This window comes from Dunckerocampus dactyliophorus, chromosome 21 (assembly GCF_027744805.1).
Source record: "Dunckerocampus dactyliophorus isolate RoL2022-P2 chromosome 21, RoL_Ddac_1.1, whole genome shotgun sequence".
NCBI classification, from domain to species: Eukaryota; Metazoa; Chordata; class Actinopteri; order Syngnathiformes; family Syngnathidae; genus Dunckerocampus; species Dunckerocampus dactyliophorus.
Window position 1 is genome coordinate 13,667,022 of NC_072839.1, and position 20,865 is coordinate 13,687,886.

Below are 20,865 nucleotides of genomic sequence, written 5' to 3' on the forward strand. Positions count from 1 at the left end.
TTTTACTGGCGAAAGTCATTTGTTCCTACAAACATTTCAAGAAAAAAGGGAATTTACAATGGAAGAGAGACAGACCATCTTAACACTTCAAAATGGAGCTTTTTCCTCCAGAGAAATTGGAGTGTTCTAAAACTTTTGACTGTTAGTGTACATTAGATGCCTGCTTTTTGTCAGGGAATTCTTCCTCCTGTTGCATTTGGCAGATAACAGAATTAGAAAGGATAAGTAGATTAAACAAGGCATTAAACCTGCACCCATACTATACCAGCTCATCAATAGTAATGCGAAGCTGTGTTAATGTTTCATTTTCAGTCAATACGTAAACAGCATTTAAATATAATTGAATATCATTTTATCCTGTTAAAAACATCACATTTCAGCATATAAAAGGTTTACATTACATCCTTCCTCTGTAAACGGAAAAAGCGTCCAGTTGTGTAAAAGCTCCCTGCAGTTGTGATAAATAGCCGCAGCCTCCCCCCAGGGAGTCGCTCGTCCTCACACTTTGACAAAAGGTCAAGTAGCAAGTGTCATTTGACTCAATGATTTTTGAGAGCCGGCGTATTTGTTGCCGTGGCGACTGACAGGCATTGTTTACTGCTGCAAGAGAGTATGTGTAGTGAACAGTGTGTACTGTAGAGGATCTTTGATTAGAAGCATGTACTTGAAGACAGTGGAGTGCTCCTGTCACATGGAGGATCTTTTGACAAACTTTTTTTTTTTGCAGCGCAAACACATAACAGCGCTTTGTGACGCGCTCCCCCCTGCTGAGATTGGGCTAAGGCGACACTCACAAGTGTCTTGTTTGCTTTTGGCGCGTGGTGGCTTGTCAGTGAGAGGAGGGGGAAGTGAATTATTGATACGGGTGTCATAAGTGACCACGCTGCATTAAAAATGGATCGCTCTCCTGAAATAAGTAAATTGTCTGTGAATAATTCAGGGCGACTCGCAGCTCGCGCGCGGCGTGTTTATGCTAATATTAACATTTCAAAACGTCTCCCAAGTTTTGTCTTTCTGTCTCGTTTCACACGTTCGTCCCCGTGGAAGGATCTCCACTGACAGCTTGTCTTCTTTTAAATGAACAACGTGTAAACTGCTTGTCATCCCTCCATTGTTTACCCTTGCAGTTTGTCTATGTTCTGCTTTGAGCTTTGAACATGTGTGTGTCAGCTTTTTTATCTAAAAAGGAGCGTGATGGTTCTTGCAGTGTTTAACCAGTGCACTCATGCTGTTGTACCAGCTGACTGAAACCAGGACTGGAATGATCCCAAGTCTCAGCTGCAGCAGTGTTGTTTGACCCTGAGGACGGAGGGAAAGGAGCCCTTTTGGTTGTGCGATAATTTCTATTATGCTCGGTTGCCGCAATTTCCCTGATTTTGTGACTTATTTCCAGTTTTATTTTGAGATGTTCTGATTTATTTACAGTGTACAAGGTGCCGGTTGTCATTAATTACTGGTATCAAATAAATGACACTGGATTATTACACACACAAACGTGGTTGCGGGTGACCCCGCATGCCATGGCTTTGACTTATTTTATTATTGGAGTCTTTGTATTTACAGTAACCTCGGTTTTCTTTATTAATTCATTATAAATGTTTGACATGCGAAAACCGAGGCAATCATGTAAATTCAATTACAATAATCCTTCATTCACAACCCGACCGTGAATTTCCGTAAAGTAGGAGTCTTTATTTTTGATGCTGTCTTCCATAGTTAGAGCATAGAAAACCCATTTGCTTCCTGTAAATTCGATTTTTAACATTATTAGAGCCCTCTAGACATGAAATAACACCCCTGTAGTCACCTTTACACTAGTAATACCCAAAATATTAGATACAATATCAGAAAATAAGACATAACAGAGGCTGACGCACATTGACATTGTTCCTTTTTTACTTCCAGTTTTCGGATAGTACTTCCTGCGGTAGCTATTCTCATCAGTGTAACATTACTGACACCTTGTGGCCAGTGTAGAATACTACATATCAAAACGTGTCTTTTTAGTTCATTTTGTTAATTTTATGTTTGAAAATGCCTAAATTAGGCCAAAAAAATGTAACATTTGCTTAAATATGCATTTTTTTTTACTAATAGGCTGTATTCAACCACGAAACAGCATTATTTATTAATTTATGTTTTGAAAATTCAAAGTGCTATGTGGCGGGGGGCGACTAATCTGACACCCAAGTATAAATTTATAGAGTATAGTTTTACATGCAGAATGCATGCAAAAAAATTATAAATGACGAATGGTTGGAATGTGATTAGTTTTTTGATGCGAATTTCCCCTACATTCTGGGAAGATTGAATTCAAAAGTGTTTCTCATCTTCTTTATCAAAGTGCTGGCACTCGTAGCTTTCTTTGGCCCCGTGGCAGGTTATTTGGCTGTTGCACTCAACACATGCACGGATGCTTTGTTTGTTTACTAGATTTCATGAAATAATACAGTACAGGGCAAACGGACAAGTTGTATGAAAATGGGGGCAAAATTTTGGCAAATTTTTTTGACAAAAACCGAATCAGTGCGATTCAGTCATTCTGTGACGCGGCCGCGTGGTGCCGTGCCCTGGCCCACCTCTTCCAATCCTGCCAAAGCAGAGGAAGTGGGCCATACGCGGGCAGGGATCAGTTCGATCACACTCGTCCAACGGTACGACTTGGCGAGTGCGAGTGTGCCCTGAAGCTACTCAGATGGCCTCTGCTACCAAATAAATGAGCACTTTGCCTTGTGATGAATTATATTTGTTCCACTTGAAAAATGTGCTTCATTTCTTCTTTTCTTTTTCCTCCAGCGTCCTTGTGTGCTTGGCCCCTGAGTATTAATGTTGTGATTTTTCAGCCCTCTTATGTGTGTCTCTGCTTGCAGGACACTGCAGACGGTGGGACCCTCGCATGCTCGCACCTACACCGTCGCCGTCTACTTCAAGGGCGAGCGTATCGGCTGCGGCAAAGGCCCGAGGTGAGCAAGACACCGTACGAGGAAGCGCTCGTAAAAGTCAGGCGTCTCAGAGCGCTGCTAATGGGCCGGTGACGTTTATTGCAGCAATTAAGCTCGTCTAGCGGGAGATGCATTATGCACAATGAAAATGAATCGATCCATTATTGATTTGACGTAAAGTGTGTTATGGAAATACGCACAAGGCGACTCCAGCAGATGGTGCGCGTCTCTATCCTTTTCAGGTGCAGAAGAAGCCGCGAGGAATCCAACTTAAATACATCAAACACCCACCCAAATCCCCTCAGCGGCCTCCGACGTGAAAGCGAGCTAATCTGGCGATAAGTTTGTCTCCTCCATTGGATCTTTGACAGCTTATTCTTTTCCGTATTTACGCCACTTAATCTCCCCAGCCTCCTCGCGCACGGGGGTGACGCCGCGTGGCGAGCGCAAACATCGCCTGGCGCCGTGCTGCCGGCAGGCTTAGCGCTTTGAGATGCCCCTACCTGGGATTGTTTAGCAAAACAAATAGAAAGCATCTTTGATAATCCTCCATATTTTTTGTTATTTTGACAGATTAAAAAAAACTAAAATATGCTAAAGACCTTTCCTTTGCTTTTGTGTTTTCATGTAGCATCCAACAGGCAGAAATGGGAGCTGCCATGGATGCGCTTGACAAATGTGAGTAGTTTGGCGCGCACGCACACGCACACACTGACCATTAGCCTTGGCTGCAGTGCCAGGCGGCTGCCACAGAGCCAGTTGGTGGCACCATCTTGGCTGTTTGAAGTGCTTGCAGGCATGTGTCCCCGTCCAAGACCAAGCCTCAGCGACACCCGAAGCAGCGCTGAGCATCCTCGAGCATGTCGATGCGCTGCTGCTGCTGCTGCGTCTTGTTGTCATTGTTGTTGTGGTCGTGGGCTGCGCGCAGTTTGTGTTTTTGTGTTTGAACGAGCCAGGCTTCACGCACCCTCGGGGACCCTCTCGGGCTCAGAACTCTTCTTGTGGTACTCTTCAGAGCCTTCTTGGCTGTTTTTCATCTCGCCATCAAAGTCCACTTGAAGAAAAGTGCTATGTGTGCCTCACTGCACAGTCAAGTAGTGATAACATTGGCCTCTTAAAAATACATAAGTAGGGAAAACTTCATTGTTAAACGTCCGCCTTGATGCAAACGTGACTTTTTAATGATGCTATAAGAGTCATGTGTATCCTTAGAGCCTGTTTATGAGCACCTAAGTTGAGGAAAATCATTTCCATCACTTGAAAGAAGAGGCGCTTGAAGTTGGGTTTTTCATGAAGGAAAAGTGTCCTTTATCATGGCCATGATAACCTGCTCATGACTTCCTCCTAGCTCGTGAAAACACCCATCACTTCACAGAGAACCGCTTTGTAAAAAAATAAAAATAATACTAAGGCGTCGCTACGCATGTTAAAATAAAGTGCCGCCTGTCAGCTACACACGTGGGAGCTGTAAGTTGGATGATGTTTTTCTTCAGCGAATAGGCTAACCTAGCATGCTGCTGCTGTTGAAATGTAATGTTAGCACTTTAGCATCACATAGCTATGCTAGTGCAGGCATGTCCTCCTGTCCCACTCCTTAATGTACGTTGTTGCATGTGATATATGGCATCTATCATTCATGTAAAAAGTGGATAAAGTACACAATACTGCTTCTTGAGACAAACACAAAACGGTGTGTTCACTTCCAAAACACTGTTTCAAATAGTTAGTATAAATAAATAGAATGTCATGAACCTTTACATTCCTAATGGTGCCTACTGGAGCGCAGTGTATAATTAAAACCAACATTTTAATATTTGGCCTTAATTTTTCAGGCTGGACTCTGCATTACGCCACATGAATCATGTCTGCAATTAGTTCTTCATTGAGCTAATTAGCTGGAGGTGAGCGCTTGGCCAAAAGGGGCTGGTGGCGGTGTCGCAGAGGTCAAACTTTGATTCTATTTGTCCGCTAAATGATTGATACTGTTTGTGCGGCTCAGCTTTAGCTCCTTATTGAAGACTCCTTGTGCCTCATTATTTGCTGCCTCTCCTCACCAGGGGGTGGGGTTGAGCGTGTACGCTTCCTTAATTCCTCCCTCTTCCTCTCCCCAGCGTACGCTGTGTCAGCCTGATTGATGGACGCTCGTAAATTAATGTTTCCTCTTCATAAATTGCTGTTTCATGTGACTAGATTAGCAGTGGCACAGAGAAGAACACAGAAAAGAAAGAAAAATAAATAAGTTATGAGAAATAAATTGCAACTTTAAAAAAGTTTATCTATTTTGAATGATAACTTATTGAATTTCCTCAGAATAATAATCTATTCATTTCTTTTATTATTATTATTACTGTACATTACGTCCCACTTTTGCAGGGGTGCAGTTCCAGACATGCCAGCGAGTGGCAACAAAGACGGAATTGAGACGCCCTTATTTTGACCTCCCCACTACAAACACCCCTGCAACACATTCCAGGTTTAAGCCCGAAATATGTCAAACCTTACTCACCACGTATGATTGATAATGTAATGTAAGTTGCACACATGGCTTCGCCTCATGTAACTATGTTCAGCGGCCCTTGAACGCACCAAAGTGCGACATCTTGGCGAAACAATATCATCAATGAAGCACAAAAACGTCAACATGTAAAAACTGTGGGCTGCTATGTGTACGCATGATCACATACAGTCGACCCTCGCCGCTTTGCGGTTTGAATTCGCGGCTTCACACTATCACGGTTTTTCAAAACACATGAATAAATCATCAGTCTGTTGGCCAAGCCTGAGTTAAGCATTTTTCAGCATAAAAATGGTGAAGTGAACTAAAATACAAGTTTCTGTAAGTACCAGAGGATGCATACTGATATGCAGTATTCTACACTGGCCACCTGCCATTTTCTTTAAAGGACAGCCATCTTTCCAGTACAAAGACACTTTGTTGTAAGCATAAAAATCAGTCATGTTAGTGTGTTCAACAATATTGAGGTGGTGCCCGTCGGCTTTTAATTTTTTTGGACCCCCCCTGATTTAAACACTCCCCTTTCAAGCTAACTTTACTGTCTCACTGTGATGGTTAGCTTCATTTGTTAGCTTAATGAAGGACACGAGTACTGGTGTCATGTTCTGATGTCATTGATCGTCTTGTTGGCGCTGGCTTGCAGCCTCGCTTCTAGCTAGCTTTGAGCTTTGGGTCGGACTCTACTTTCTGATGTGGAAATGTTCCAGCCTGACGGAACGCGTGACCGCCGCCATGTCAGAGGTAAAGGGTTGAGTCCGACAGCTCGGGCCTCATTAAACTCGCCCCGGTCCACTGGTGGTGGCGCCGCTCATCCACGGCTCCTATCTTGACGAGCCGCCGTTGAATTTAATGTTAAGCGAAGGCGCCTGCCGGCAGGAACACGAGTGCCGACAAACGAGGTAGTGAGCAACTCTGCACGCCACGCAGTCTTTCTAAGACCACGTGAAGAAGCTTAAGAGGGTCTCAGACGTTTTCACAGCTCACGACAATGCTGGAAAGAAGGAGGCGGGCCCTCAGTGGGACCCTGTAGCTACATTTTCTCTAATCTCAGGATGAGAAAGCGTCTGATGCAACGCAAAGCAAAGCATGAAAGATGGCTCCCTGTCAAAGCCTACATGGCCGCTGCTGTACGGGCACGTTTGGCATCCGTGGGCTCCTTTTTGTCTATAGGTGGGCAAACACGCTTTCGGTTACGCGTCTTTCTTGCCTCATTTTGAATCAGGAGCAATCGGGAGCAATTGGCAACACCCAGCCGCCATCTTGGACAGGAAGTAGGGTGTTGTAGGTAAACAAGAGTGACTTATTGGAGTTAATCAGCATGCAGATGAGGCTCCATCTCCAAGGAGCGGACAGCTGAGATGCATCAACACAACCGCCTTGCGTGTGCGCGCTTTCTAGCGACGCCTGTTAAATAATGGAAAGCTGGAGTCTTTTCCTCTCAAGACAAGTGTTGATTTCCTTATTTGAGCCATCCCGCTTACTCAGTCAAATAGACCTTTCCACCTGCAGGAAGGCAGGCAGGCCTTCTTCCTCCGTTGTCCAGGCAAAGCGCTCGGTGGCACTTCAGCTAAAGTGTCCAAAATGTGGTGCGGAGATGAGGAGCTATGTTTCAGACGTACCACTGAGAACTGCAGCCCAACCTCTGATTCAATCATTCATTGAAGCTGCAGAGGGGCTGTGGCCCAAAACTAGCAAGCCCTGCCGGGAAGACGCCAGTTTGTGTGTCTGTAGCTTTAATGCGAATGAGCTCTGTGTGTGTCTCCAAGAAGCGCTACTTTATCCACTTTTTACTCTGGAGATGCCATATATGACATACAACAGTGTAACATTAAGCAGTGGGACAGGAGGACACCAACTTTAGCAATGCTAGCTCTTTGTGATGCTAACATTACACTCATATCACTATTACATTATTTTACAGCCTATTCACTGAAGAAAAACACCTAAATGATCAGACTTACAGCTCCCACGTCTGTAGCTGACTGACTCATAGTTAGCAGAACTTGATTTTAAGATGTGTAGTGAAGCCTGGGGCCTCTTTTCTCAAAATTGCATCAAACGAGTGAGGGAGATGATATAATTTTCTCATGTTCGGTGCTCATTAAAAGGCTCTCAGGACACACATTACTGTTAGAACGTCATTAAAAGGTGGGCAACATGTCAAGCCTCGGATTTAGTACGTCCCACTTTTCGTACGATTCGCAGTTCGGCAAACATTTCCTACACTGTCTTGGTCTTCGTACAGGATTACACTTAACACCAAGGGCTGCATATGGAACAGTGAAAGGATGCGGAGGCCATTTTGATACTTAATTTTGTAAAAAGGCTAAAAAAAAAAAAAGATGTTTGTATGTTGATGTAAAGAAGAAACTCTAGCTACACAATAGCTGAAAAAAAGCATATTATTAAGTAGGGGTATACCGTTTCACATGGATGTATGGAAAAGTTTGGGTTCTGCATGTTTGGTTCAGTCCACTTGCGTACGGTTTTGGTTATATTTTATGCTATTTTTCTCATTAAATGTATTACTAGAGTGATCGTCCATTGCGGGTGAGTGTCCGCAATGGACGCCACTGACTGAGGGGGAGCAACGCTAGTAGCTCGCAGGCGTGACAAATGCAAGCGAGAAGCCTGAGCTGGAAGACCCTCCAATCTCACTACGGTCTCCTGTTTGGGAACACTTTGGCTTCCCTGTTAAAATTACGGCTGGACAAAGGCGACATTGTTTGACGGATATCGGGTATTCTGCAGGAGATAGGTCTAACATGTTAGCGCACTGAAAGCGGCATCATCCGGCAGTGAATGTTACATCTACAAGAAAGAAAGCCAGCTAAGTGCAAACACCCGTAACTTCAGCATATAAACAACCTCTAGCAAGCAACAACACATGGAATTGGACTTTTTATAGCCACGAGATTACCGTACGCCCATATTCAGTTGTTGAGAGCGCTGGCTCTAAGAACAGTCATGGAAACAATAATTACACCCCCCACCCCCCCGGTTCTTCAGTTTCTTGTTCATTTGAATGCCTGGTACAACTAAAGGTATCTTTGTTTGGACAAATGTAGCGATGACGACAAGCGTTACATTTTTTGGCAGTGCAATGCTATAGCTATTCATGTAAGCGCTTAAGCGATTGTGGTTATGAAGAAAACCATGGAAGTTGCCAGATATCAGCTCTTAAATTCATCTCTTATGAGCTATATTTGTTATCATCATTCTATTTGTCCAAACAAATGTACCTTTAGTGGTAGCAGGCATTCAAATGGATCAATAACCTGAAGAAACAAGGGTGGTCTAATCATGTTTCCATGTGATTAGACAATCACATATGATTCAGGTTCTGGAACCTCGCTAGGAAATATGTCTTCACTTTAGCCAGAAAGTTATACCAGCACTTTATGAAAAAGCTAAAAGTGATGTCGTCAACGAGCTATCGCGTGTCCGCTATTTCACTTAGGAAAGATGATTGGACTTGACGTGCAACACACGTTATTTAACTGTAACTGTCCATTACATTTGGCCCCAATGTTTAAACTATTGTTTAAATACAAAGGTTTATTGTATTATTTGTCTTCTATTTTTAAAAAAAGGCATTTTGTCATTTTTTCTTTCTTTTTTGTACCGAAAATTGAACCGAGTACGTCAAGAAACTGAACCGAACCCGAAATTGCATTTTAGTGTACCGTTACACCCCCATTATTAACACTTATTATTGCACCTCATTGTTGCTGTTTTGAGCTGCGCGCTGCAAATGGCCCCCCGCCGTTGTTTGGACATACCTGGCTTAACTAGTCCGTTTGCTCTGTACTGTATCGTTCTGCGAAATGGAGTGCCCCAAGGAACCGTGCGCGTTTGACTCGCTGTCCGTGCATTTAGTGCGACTGGTAAAGTAACCCGCCATGGGGCCAAAGAAAGTTGCAAGTGCCAGCAATTTCATAAACACTATTTAATTCAATCTTGCCAGGATAGCATTTACAATTTCATAAAACTATCAAAAAAATATTTTTGTTAGTATTTTTAGGTGACGACAACAAATTAATAGGGATTCCGCTGTATTACATCTAATGAAAGAGCATGTAGATCAGGGGTGCTCACACTTTTTTAGCCTGCGAGCTACTTTTAAAACGAACAAGTAAAGATCTAACTACTACTACAAATACAGAAAGTATATATATTTACAAAAAAATGAGTAGGTATTTATGTACGTTATTCATGTATATCAGGAGTACACGCGCTTTCTCAGCATGCAAGTACAAGTCAAAATGATCTACCTCTTCCTATAAAACATATAACATGTAGAAAATGTAACCAGTAAACTCTGATATTGTATTGTAAACATGATTAGTATTTCACATTCACATTTTTAAAGTAGTTAATTCACTTCAATATGGAAATAAAGATAATTCCACATAACCGGAGTACTGGTAATATGTCAGTCAAATTAGCTGCGTAACGTTCATGACTGTTACATCCAGTTAGCATTTGCTATCAAACATTAGCGATTATACAAGCATTTAACATGATAATGCAAAAGACAATGCAGCCCAAGTCAAGGCAACATATTGAAAAGGTTTCACCAATGGGCACATTTTTAATTTCATCATGAAATAGTTTAAGAAGCGAACGTGTGGAAAACACTGACTTCTGTAGTAGAGTTCATGACGCCAAGCAAAGCCAGTAAACAAAGCACTTTTTTTCGACGTAACTAGCCGCTACAAGTGAACGGATAACTTGAATTATAGATGTAGACATCTTACCGCAGAGGTAGTTCATCCATAATCACAATAATAAAGATGAAAGTTGCATCTTCGTGTGTAGCTTAATGTCAGCTGACTGTCATGACAACTACAAAGTGACGTTTATGCGATCGACGTAATGGCCGCCCCGGATGTAGATGATGTTTTTGTGTTTCTATCAGCCGGTGTCTTGTAATGATGTTGTCAGCCGTCATGGTCAGCCAAACGAGCTTGTCTAATTTACTTTCACGTCCTCATTAACAACCAAGGAACAGCGTCCGAGCACCGCCTCCAATCTTTTTGGCTTACTGGACTGATGACGCCACGGTCGCTAACGCACTCCTCCTCTGTTCTTCTGTTCCCTCCCACAGATAACTTCCCACAGATGGCTCATCAGAAGCGCTTCATCGAGCGTAAATACCGGCAGGAGCTGAAGGAGATGCGACGCGAGCGGGAGCGCCAGGAGAGCGACGAGCCGGACGACGGCAGAAAGTGAAGACTGAGCACAGGTGGAACACTCACTCGTCATCTTTAAAGCACAGCAGCTCACACAGACGAGGGAAAAAACCCTTTTTAAAGCTGGAATGTAAAGATAAATACATATTATAAATAAACAAATGTAATTTGCTATGGCTAATTGTTGCTACCCATCCTAAAAAAAATGAGAGATGACTAGGCTTGGGCATCGTTTGAATTTCAGCGATTCCGATTCTTTTCATAGGTAGGGTCATAAAAGTCTGCATGGTTTAAATGAGGGCGCTAACCAAAACTCTTGGATGAACTTTTTGTGAATGATTCAGTCATTTCTCACAGGGCTATTTTTGGTGTTTAATCATGGTAGTGGAGCGTTCAGCCAAACTAGCGAGCGCCGTCACACACTTCGTTGGTGTTATGCTGCCATTTTTGTTCACTGAACGTACATCGGCATCGAAAAAAAAAAACTATTCCGGGAGACTAGTAATGTTAATCCCGCTTCCCCTCGATGCCCAATCCTCGACATGACACAACGTAAGCACAGGCGGGTTTCCAAGGTACTGTATTTAATTGCGTCATATAAATATTCAGTACAAAATCTCACGTTGTACAAAGCAAAAGTAATGGGACGGCCAAACCACAGTGAGCCCCTCCCCACCCATGACTTTCCCCCTCCCCCCAACAGAACTGGACCACATTTGTCACCAACAGCCCACGGCGTCTACACATCGACAACCAACACATCTACGAGGACGGCGCCACCATGTTTGTGTCAGAGGGGGTGAAGAAAACGATGCGGAGTAAAAACGCTTGTCCGTCTTGCCGTGGAGGAGACTAAGGAGTTCTTTGAGGTGTCATGTTCTGTTACGTCCTCCGTCCATCTCGCTGGTAGGGGACCATCACGTCATGGACATCTTCATGTCGCACGTTCAGCTTTAAGTGGTAGATACGGAACCAAAGCGTCTTTTGTCCTCCATTGGCCGTCTCCAAAGTCTGAACCCACCAGTGTTGCGTTGTTGTCAGGGTGCGCTGTGAGGGTTTTAGATCATGTGTCAAACTCGTGCCGTGGAGGGCTGAGACGCTGCAGGTTTTCCTTCCAGCTGGTCACTAAAGCAGATGATTTTAATGATCAACACCTTCAATTTGAGGGGAGGAGCTCATCATTTAAATCACCTGCTTTAGTGACCAGCTGGAAAGCACCTGCTGCATCTTGGCCCTCCCTGGCACGACAATGAAGATGAAGCAAAAGAGTAGATGTCTGTACAGTGTATTGTATCATGTAACGTACACAAGCTAAGATCACAATATGTAGCGTGGTGTTTGTCGCAGAAACACGTCAAAGTTTACAACTGTGTGTGTCCATCACAGGCAGCGGCAACACCCCAACTAACACGTGATGGGACACACAACGCCTAGCCACGGGGTGCGTTCACCAGTCCTTGAAAGTCCGTTTCCGCTGCCCGTTAAGAATCCCCGTCACTGTCGTCAGCACCGTACATGTCTGCCAGTTTCTTAAAGCGCGGCCCCCACTCACTCAGGTAGTTGTAGTCGTGCTCTCCCTCGGTCGTGGCCGACCCCAGCGAGCTGAGCGACTCGGCCACGGAGCCGCTGCCCTCGTAGGCGTAGGTGGCCAGTGAGTCATAGGGCGGCGCCGTGGGGTCGCTGTCGTTGTCCTGGATCCGCTGGTTGATGAAGTCCCTCACGTCACCGTTGTTGTCCCGAGCGGAGGGGGGCGCGGGCCGCCGGGCTGTGGGGTAGTAGGCCTCAGGGAGGATGTCCCGCCGCTGTTTGGCGTCCTCAATGGCCTCGGGGTTGCGCAGCGTGCCGATGTCAAAGGCCTGGGTGTCCTCCTCACCACCGCCCTCATCGTTGTAGCTGACCACGTTGTCCCGCACGTCCTCTTTGGAGATGATCAGAGGCTCTTTCTTGCGCTGCCTCCTCAGGGCAGCAAACAGAACCACGATCACTGCAGGCACAGCAAGAACAGACAGTCACAAGTGGTGTGGCGCTGAGGACACGTTATGTATTCCTGTCCTCACCGCTGCTCAAGATCACAATTTAGGAACAAGGCAGAGCGAGCACTCATGTGCTAAACTACAACGCTGGCTGGGTCAAACATGGACGCTTTGTAGTTCTCCGTGGCTACTGTACAGCATATCTTTACACGCTACCTCGTCTAAGCACCATTCAAACATGCAGTGAAATGATGTTAATCATGTTAATCAACGAAGGCAAGCTGACATGTCTTGCGAGGGAATTACAAGAATGTTTTTATGCATTTAAAATGTGAAATAAAATACTACAAAATTATACTGAATTCATATTATTTTTGGGAATGTCATTTATCATTACTTTAATGGTACTCTGCCATGTTCTCTATTGCATCACCTTAATTAACAACTTGACTATATTTACTTTAACTTATCAAAGTTTGGCGGCGTACTCACTCAGAAGGATCATGACGCACAGCAAGATGGCCACCAGCGCACCCGTGCTCAGTCCCGCTTTGGCTGTCAGCGCCTCGGCGTTGCACAGCTTCATGTTGCCCTCGCGGTCACACGTGCACACCCTGACGGTGAGCGTGTTGGTGCTGCTCCGCACGGGCATGCCGCCGTCCGAGATGACCACGGGCACGTGGTAGACACTCTTCAGGAGGCTGCTGTAGCTGTTCCTCCGCGTCAGGATCCATGCCGTGTTGTCTGAAACATCCAGAAAAGACGGTCAGCGCTGGACAAACGGCCGCAAAAATGGCGAACGTTACCTCTGTTGTCGCGGACCGAGAAGTTGGCCTTGCCGGCAGCCTCCTGGGCCAGGCTGAAGAAGAAGCGATGTCCTCCTAGAGGCTCGTCTGGGTCTGTGGCGCTCACTGTTTGGATCCTCTGGAAGCGGACAGACACAAATCTCACTGAGCTGTACCAAAAGGGGGGAGCTACTTCCCAGCCTATATCATCAATTATGCATATTTAATACCACTAGCGTGAACACCCACCTGATTGGCCTTGGCGTTCTCGCACACGAACGTCTCATAGTTGGTGGCAAAGGTGGGTGCGTTGTCATTGATGTCCAGCACTCTGATGTGGACGGGTACACGGCTGATCTGTCGCAGGTTGTCTGGGAAACACGCCAGCAGCATTATTCACAGTACGTAGTTGTACTGCATCTAAATACTACTGTGGAAACCTGGACATTTAAGGTCATGTGCTTGCAAATGAGGTGGAAATTTAACATTTATCATTTGTATTGCTTTAACAAACAAAGTAACACTCAGCAGCCATTGCTTTTTATAATATACTGACCTAATAATAACTACAGTTACTTAACATTCTATTTATTCATTTATATAAGAATTTAAAAATATTTTACATTATTTCTTCTTATTATTGTAAAGTAACAACAGGATTTGGGGTAGCATGAGTTTAGAAAATGTAGTTAAAATTCATTAAAAAACTGAATTGTACAAAAAACATGAACATGCACTTTTTTTAAACAAAAAAATTAAATTGGTTAAAATTTGTCATAGTAAAATAACAGTAGAAAGTTGCATGAGTACAGAAAATGTCATTACAATTCTTTCAAATTAAGTAATTTATACAAAAAGTAACATTTAATAGAACTATTTTTATTGTGACTTCCTTTCATTTGTTATGCAACGTAATTAACATTTTTATTGTAAACTTTAACTTTTAAATTCATTAATCGAAACATAACTGTAAATATTGTATGCAACATTTTTATTTAATGTGTTAATATTTATATTATTTAAAAAAGCAACCCTGAGAGAGTTGCATGAGTACACAAAACAAAATTAAAATTCTTTCAAACCAAGTAATTTATGAATAAAATTAAATATTAATTTATACAAAAACATTGGAATTTTTTTTCTAAAATATTTATCTTAAGTGCATTTACTCTTTTCATTTGTCATATAATGTAATTAATTTATACAAACATAACAGTACTTCTTAATTGTTGTGCGGTATTTAAAAAAGCAACCTTGGGGAGTCGCACGAGTACAGAAAGAGTCATTACCATGATTTAGAATTGAAATAAAGAACACTTTTCTGCACTCACTGAACTCTGAGGCGATGACAGAGATGTTGTGCCAGGCGTTCTCCTCGCGGTCCAGCTCCCTGAGGAGGAAGACGGAGCCGTTGACGGCGTGGACATCAAACACTCGGTCCATGTCGGTACGCCGGTCGATGGAATACCTGAGACACGGGTGACGCAAAGAGCAAGTGATGTTAACGTGCTTGACCTTGCTTTCATGACTTTTTCTTTGCATGGAGGCTAACATGCTGCCTAGTTCATTTCCTGTTTGCACTGAAATCCTGTACAGTAACATTGCTAGCAAAATACACCAATCAAGTTTCACCACTTTATACTGGATGTCACCTCACTGCTGAACTTCTTTTTACACTTTTAGGGTTAAGAATGTTACAATTTGACAAAGGGAAATGAACGTTCATGACGGCCACAGTTTGACCCTGGAACAGACTATTTGTACTTCCATCATTTCCTATGAGATGTGTTAGTCAGCATGTAGTTGAGAAACGAGCTGAGTAAAGATCCGAGTGATCGTGGCGACGTCCTTAAGTGGAATAAAAGCAGCAAGTTGACTTGGAGGAGATGAGTGACACAACACTTCATCATCATCATCGTCGTCCTTCTCCCTCGCCGTGTCCTATTAAAGATGGCTCACTCATGCCAAACGCTCCACCAACCCACCCCCTCCCTCCAGGCGTCGCATTCTCCCTCTCCTCCTCCCTCCATCTCCAAATGCCACGGGCCAGCTAGCCGGCTGATGATGGCCGATAAAAGAGAATCATATCATATTTGACACCTGCAATAAAGTGCGAGAACTTCAACCTTGAGAGCCAAGTCCCTCAGTGCATCATAAAAACACAGAAAAAAGTCCTCAACAGGCTTGGAGGCCTCCTCGCTTATTTGGAAGGGTTTTCAGCCTTTAAAAGGAGATTTTTGGGGGGGGGGGTCCAAAATTTTCCCACATACAGGAAAAAAAATATATATATATTTTACAATACATTTTACTTTACTACACTTTTTTTTACCTTACATAATCCATCCATTTTCTGTGCCGCTTGTCCTCATTAGGGTCGCAGGGGTATGCTGGAGCCTATCCCAGCTGACTTTGGGCGAGAGGCGGACACACCCTGCACTGGTTGCCAGCCAATGGCAGGGCACATATAGACAAACAACCATTCACACCTATGGACAACTTAGAGTCTCCAATGAACCTAACATGCATGTTTTTGGGATGTGAGAAACCGGAGTACCGGGACAACATGCAAACTCCACACAGACGCCCAACGCAGATTCGAACCCACATCTTCCCGATCTCCTGTGTGGCCAACATGCGCTCAGCCACCGTGCGGCCTTCATAATCCAACATAGGTTGAAATATGCTAAGCATTATAAAATAAAAAAGAGCCAAATACATTTATATTGATTATTATTTTTCTTTTTCAAATTCACAAATATAATCCTTTATTTTGTCAATAATTACTTACTTTTACTCAGTTTAAAAAATGTATGTAAGTTTAATTATTCTATTATTGCTGATTATGTAAATAATATATATATATATAATATATACAGTGATTTACATTTTTTTATCTCCAATTTTAATAAATTAAAGCATTCCTTATTAATGTGTTTTTTGGTCGTTCATTTCAGCAAATGATGAATGAATTATTATTGTTACTATATGACTAAATGATTACAGTTTGCATATGTGAATCCAGGACAATACATGTTTTAAAAATACGTGTTTCCATAGCAGGTAACTTAACTTAGTTTATAAGTCGTCACGGGGCGATACAAATTCAAAGTAATGTGTCACAAATGGCCCCCGTACCAGCCTTTGCTACCCGTGACCATTACGTTAAACCAAGCACATCCAAACAAAAAGCCTCCATTGAGGATGAATGGCAAACATGAAAAAACAGCCAAAGCCGTGCCAAACTCCATTTGAAAAACAGCAATTTTAAAGTCGCTGATTTCTTTTCCTGCTACTTTTTCCAGATGATTGCACCTCATTGGCAGGTTTTAACTTTCTTTCAAATACGCTCATAGTAGAAAAAAAAGTAGTGGTACCTGACAGGACTGCGTTTGATGTCGGGGTCAGAGGCGCTGACCGACCCGATGATGGTGTTGGGCGTGGCGTCCTCTTTGACCTCCATGACGTAGCTGGCTCGCTCAAACATGGGCGGCTCGTCCACATCCTCTACCGTGATCTTGATGGACGCCTCGTCCCTGAAGGGCCCTGCCGAGAAGAAGCGCGGGCTGACGTGGACGTTCTCCACCTGCACGCGTAGGCTGTACTGGCGCTTCCTTTCAAAGTCCAGCGGCTGGAGGACACAGCAGGAACACAGGTTAGGATTTCTTTTCTGGACCGGACCTCTTGAGAGGAAAATCCATCATCTTAATTAAATTCTACACTTGACTTAGTTTGGGTGTCAAGCTGGTTTGACCCGCTGGTGTTGCCTTCAAAGACGCACATTAGCTTGTAATGTCCGAACAACATCCCATCACTGATGGACCATTAGTGGCCTGCATGCTAGCATGCTTATGTTGAAAGGATAAAATGTTTTCATTACAATCCTGCAGTCAAACTAACACAACCTCCCTCAGACTCCTGCATCTTTTAAGGACCGTCAGGGTCCAGATGGGACTTATTCCCACTTGACAAGCTACTTTAATTAGGGGCTTCAGAACACGCACACACTGCCCACAGTGCCACCATGGCAACAGAGAGCAATTTTGTCATCTTGCACTTAATGGTGGCAATCGATGGCGGCCGCCGAGGGCTCCTTCCCCCCCGATAAGATGACTGTCACATCCTGTCGATTGAACGTCAAGGAAAATCCATACTCGCATGTCACACGCCGCTCAATGGCAGCAGCGTGTTTACATTGTGATGGCGTTAGCTGCACTTTAACATGCTAATCTTTTATTTCTATTTCTTTGAATATTATTTAACTTTTAAAATATTACCATTGAATTGCATTGATTTTATTTTTTGTACATACATTTACAATAATTGTATTCACTTTGTATTATATCAACTACATAACATACAAATACAGTCAAACTTGTCTATAGCGGCCACTAGAGGGAGTCTGCAAAAGTGGCCGCTATAGACAGGTGGCCTCTATAGACAGGTTGGCATCCAGTTTGACTGTTGACCAGTAGAGGGCACTGCGGACTGCGGATAGAAGTTGTACAGCACTACTATTTGTGTTGAAATTACCGGAGTCATGGGCCCTAAACCAAGTGTAAGTGGTAAGAAAAAAAGGGAAAAGTTGTTGATTGAAACAAAGCAGGAAATGATCCAGAAGCATGACGGTGGTATGGAATTAAGTGATGTTGCTAGACTATATGGCCATTCCCCATCGACCATTATATCTTATTTTATATTGGAATGTTACTCTACTATGTTTATGCTAACGTTTTCTTATATTTTCCCACCATATTTGGTGGACTTTGAATATTTTGAAGGCCCAAAGGGGTGAGTTTGGGAAGATCTTGGAACGGATTAGGCTATTTACATGTATTTTACGCTTCATATAACATAAAAACCCTATAATATAAAGATTCTTGGAACGGATTATTTAGGTTGTAGGGGCGTCTACTGTATATGTATACATGTCCATGTAGTACCTATATAATTGGTAATATTACCTTTTCCCCTACTTAAGAACAATTCGACTTACGAACGGTCGTCTGGAACCAATTGTGTTCGTTAGTTGGGGACTTAGTGTACATACATACATACACACATTGTACAGTGCATACACACATACATACACACACACACACACTGTACATATATACACATACATATATACACATGCATACACACATATATACACATGCATACACACATACATATATATACATACATGCATACATACATACATACATATATATACACACACACACACATGCACACATACATGCATACATACATACATACATATATATACACACACACACACATGCACACATACATACATATATACACATACATACATGCACACATACATATATACACATACATACATATATGTATACATATATACATACACACTCATATATATATATACATATATATATACATACATACACATACATATATATATATATACATACATACATACATATATATATATACACATACATACACGCAAACATACACGCAAACATACATACATATATACACATACATACACGCAAACATACATACATATATATATACATATATACACATACACACACGCATACATATATATACAAACATACATACATACATGTATATACAAACATACATACATACACACACACACATATACATACATACACACACACATATATACTGTATATACATACATACACACATATACATACATACACACACACACACATATATGTATACATACATACACAGTCGTACCTCGCATAACGTAAACCTCCTTTTACGTAAATTCCACTGAACATAAAGAATGTGTAAAGTTTTTGAATCGTATTACATAAGACATTCCATATAACGTGAAGCGTGAAGTCTGTGTAAGTTCAGAAATTCGATTTGAATATCTCGAGCGACAGAGAGAGGGAAACATGACTAACAGAGTACACTTGGTGACGCCTTCTGACGCTTCACTCTCTCATTGGCTGATTGTCGGGGCACCGCCTACGCTCTCATCTCATTGGCTGACTTATCCACCGCGTCCGTGAGTTTGTGTGAGAGACAAGCTTCTCCCTTCCTCATCGTAGTCGCCCTTAAACAAGTTCGCACGCATTGAAATCTCTTAATTCTTTTTTACTTTTCTTTGTGTTAACTTACCGTAAAATGACCGTAATCATGGGCCCTAAACCAAGTCTAAGTGGATAAGAAAAAAAAAGGAAAAGTTTTAGGAAAAGAATTATTCAAAAGAATTATTCAGAAATTCTGACGCTTCACGCTCTCATTGGCTGATTATCGAGGTACCGCCTACGCTCTCATCTCATTGGCTGATTATAGGGGCACCACCTACGCTCTCATGAGTGAGTTTGTGTGAGAGACAGGCTTCCTCATCGTAGTCGCCCTTAAACTAGTTCATTGTTTTTGTTTTTCTTTTTTATTCATTTACAGTCATCTTATTTATTACCTTATTTTATATTGGAATGACCAATATAACTCTACTATATGCTAACGTTTTCTTGGATTTTCCCACCATATTTGGTGGACTTTGAATATTTAGAAGGGCCAAAGGTGGTGAGTTTGGGAAGAGCTTGGATCGGATTAGGCAATTTACACGTATTTTACACTTTGTATAACATAAAAACCCTATAACGTAAACGTTCTCGTAAACGTATATATATATATGTATATATATATATATATATATATATATATATATATATATATATGTATGTATGTATGTATGTATGTATGTATGTATATACATATATATACATATGTATAATGTATAATATTGCCCTATTTTTAGGGGGGAAAAAAGGCCATTTTGACAGAAAACTTTTGAAGACTTTTTACATATTTTAATCTCATGTGTTGGAAGGAAAATACACTTTTATAGTGTAGTATAAATATTTTGGATGTGATTTTCCCTGCCTTTAGTGAGAGTGTAAAGCTATCAATAGAATAGTTTTCATTGAGCAGCATTCCAGTGATAGATAACCAGATATTGGTGGAAAAGGTTGTGTGGTAGTGACATCAAGGAGAAACATTTCTTCTGAACTGACCTTTCTGAGCACGATGATGCCCTCCTGTGTGCTCCTATTGGTAGAGATGTCAAACATTCCGGGCCCGTCGCTGCCAATGATCCTGTAGTCCATCTCCGCGTTCTCCTCAATGTCGCTGTCCACGGCACGTATCGCTCCCACCGCCGAGCCCAGTGCGGTGGACTCGGGAACCTTGAACTCATAAAGCGCTGTGGAGACAAAAACACGTCATTTTTCTTCTGATGTTCTTCCAAAGATGGAATGATGCTGCAATGAGGACAGACATCGTCAAGATGTCCCCACGGAGACGAGGGCGAGCTCAGGGGGGTTAATTGGCTCCAAGATGGAGTCCGCTAGTCACAATGGAGGTTGCAACCTCGCCCGCTTCTGCTCGCCTCTTGTTGAATTTATCTCTGGCCTTTCATCATCATCATCATCATGTGTGCCATCA

General features: G+C 42.5%; 2 protein-coding genes across 10 annotated transcripts in view; one reads left to right on the forward strand and one right to left on the reverse strand.

The window, feature by feature from the left end:
• The window catches only part of drosha (drosha ribonuclease III), a 194,613-nt gene extending 180,644 nt beyond the window's left edge, over positions 1-13,969 (forward strand). For all 4 annotated transcript variants that reach the window (XM_054766124.1, XM_054766121.1, XM_054766122.1 and 1 more), the window contains 4 exons: positions 2,871-2,963; positions 3,574-3,620; positions 10,568-10,705; positions 11,356-13,969. In XM_054766124.1, the coding sequence (XP_054622099.1) occupies positions 2,871-2,963; positions 3,574-3,620; positions 10,568-10,692 (265 nt within the window). In that variant the 3' untranslated portion in view covers positions 10,693-10,705; positions 11,356-13,969. The remainder of the gene's footprint in view (positions 1-2,870; positions 2,964-3,573; positions 3,621-10,567; positions 10,706-11,355) is intronic.
• Positions 11,336-20,865, reverse strand: part of LOC129174290 (cadherin-6-like) — a 402,680-nt gene continuing 393,150 nt past the window's right edge. For 4 of the 6 annotated variants that reach the window (XM_054766133.1, XM_054766132.1, XM_054766131.1 and 1 more), the window contains 7 exons: positions 20,436-20,623; positions 16,785-17,038; positions 14,742-14,878; positions 13,660-13,781; positions 13,432-13,549; positions 13,118-13,369; positions 11,336-12,636 (listed from right to left, as the gene is read on the reverse strand). In XM_054766133.1, the coding sequence (XP_054622108.1) occupies positions 12,134-12,636; positions 13,118-13,369; positions 13,432-13,549; positions 13,660-13,781; positions 14,742-14,878; positions 16,785-17,038; positions 20,436-20,623 (1,574 nt within the window). In that variant the 3' untranslated portion in view covers positions 11,336-12,133. Of the gene's footprint in view, positions 12,637-13,085; positions 13,370-13,431; positions 13,550-13,659; positions 13,782-14,741; positions 14,879-16,784; positions 17,039-20,435; positions 20,624-20,865 lie in introns of all 6 variants that reach the window. The other 2 variants (XM_054766135.1, XM_054766137.1) reach the window with 2 other exon arrangements.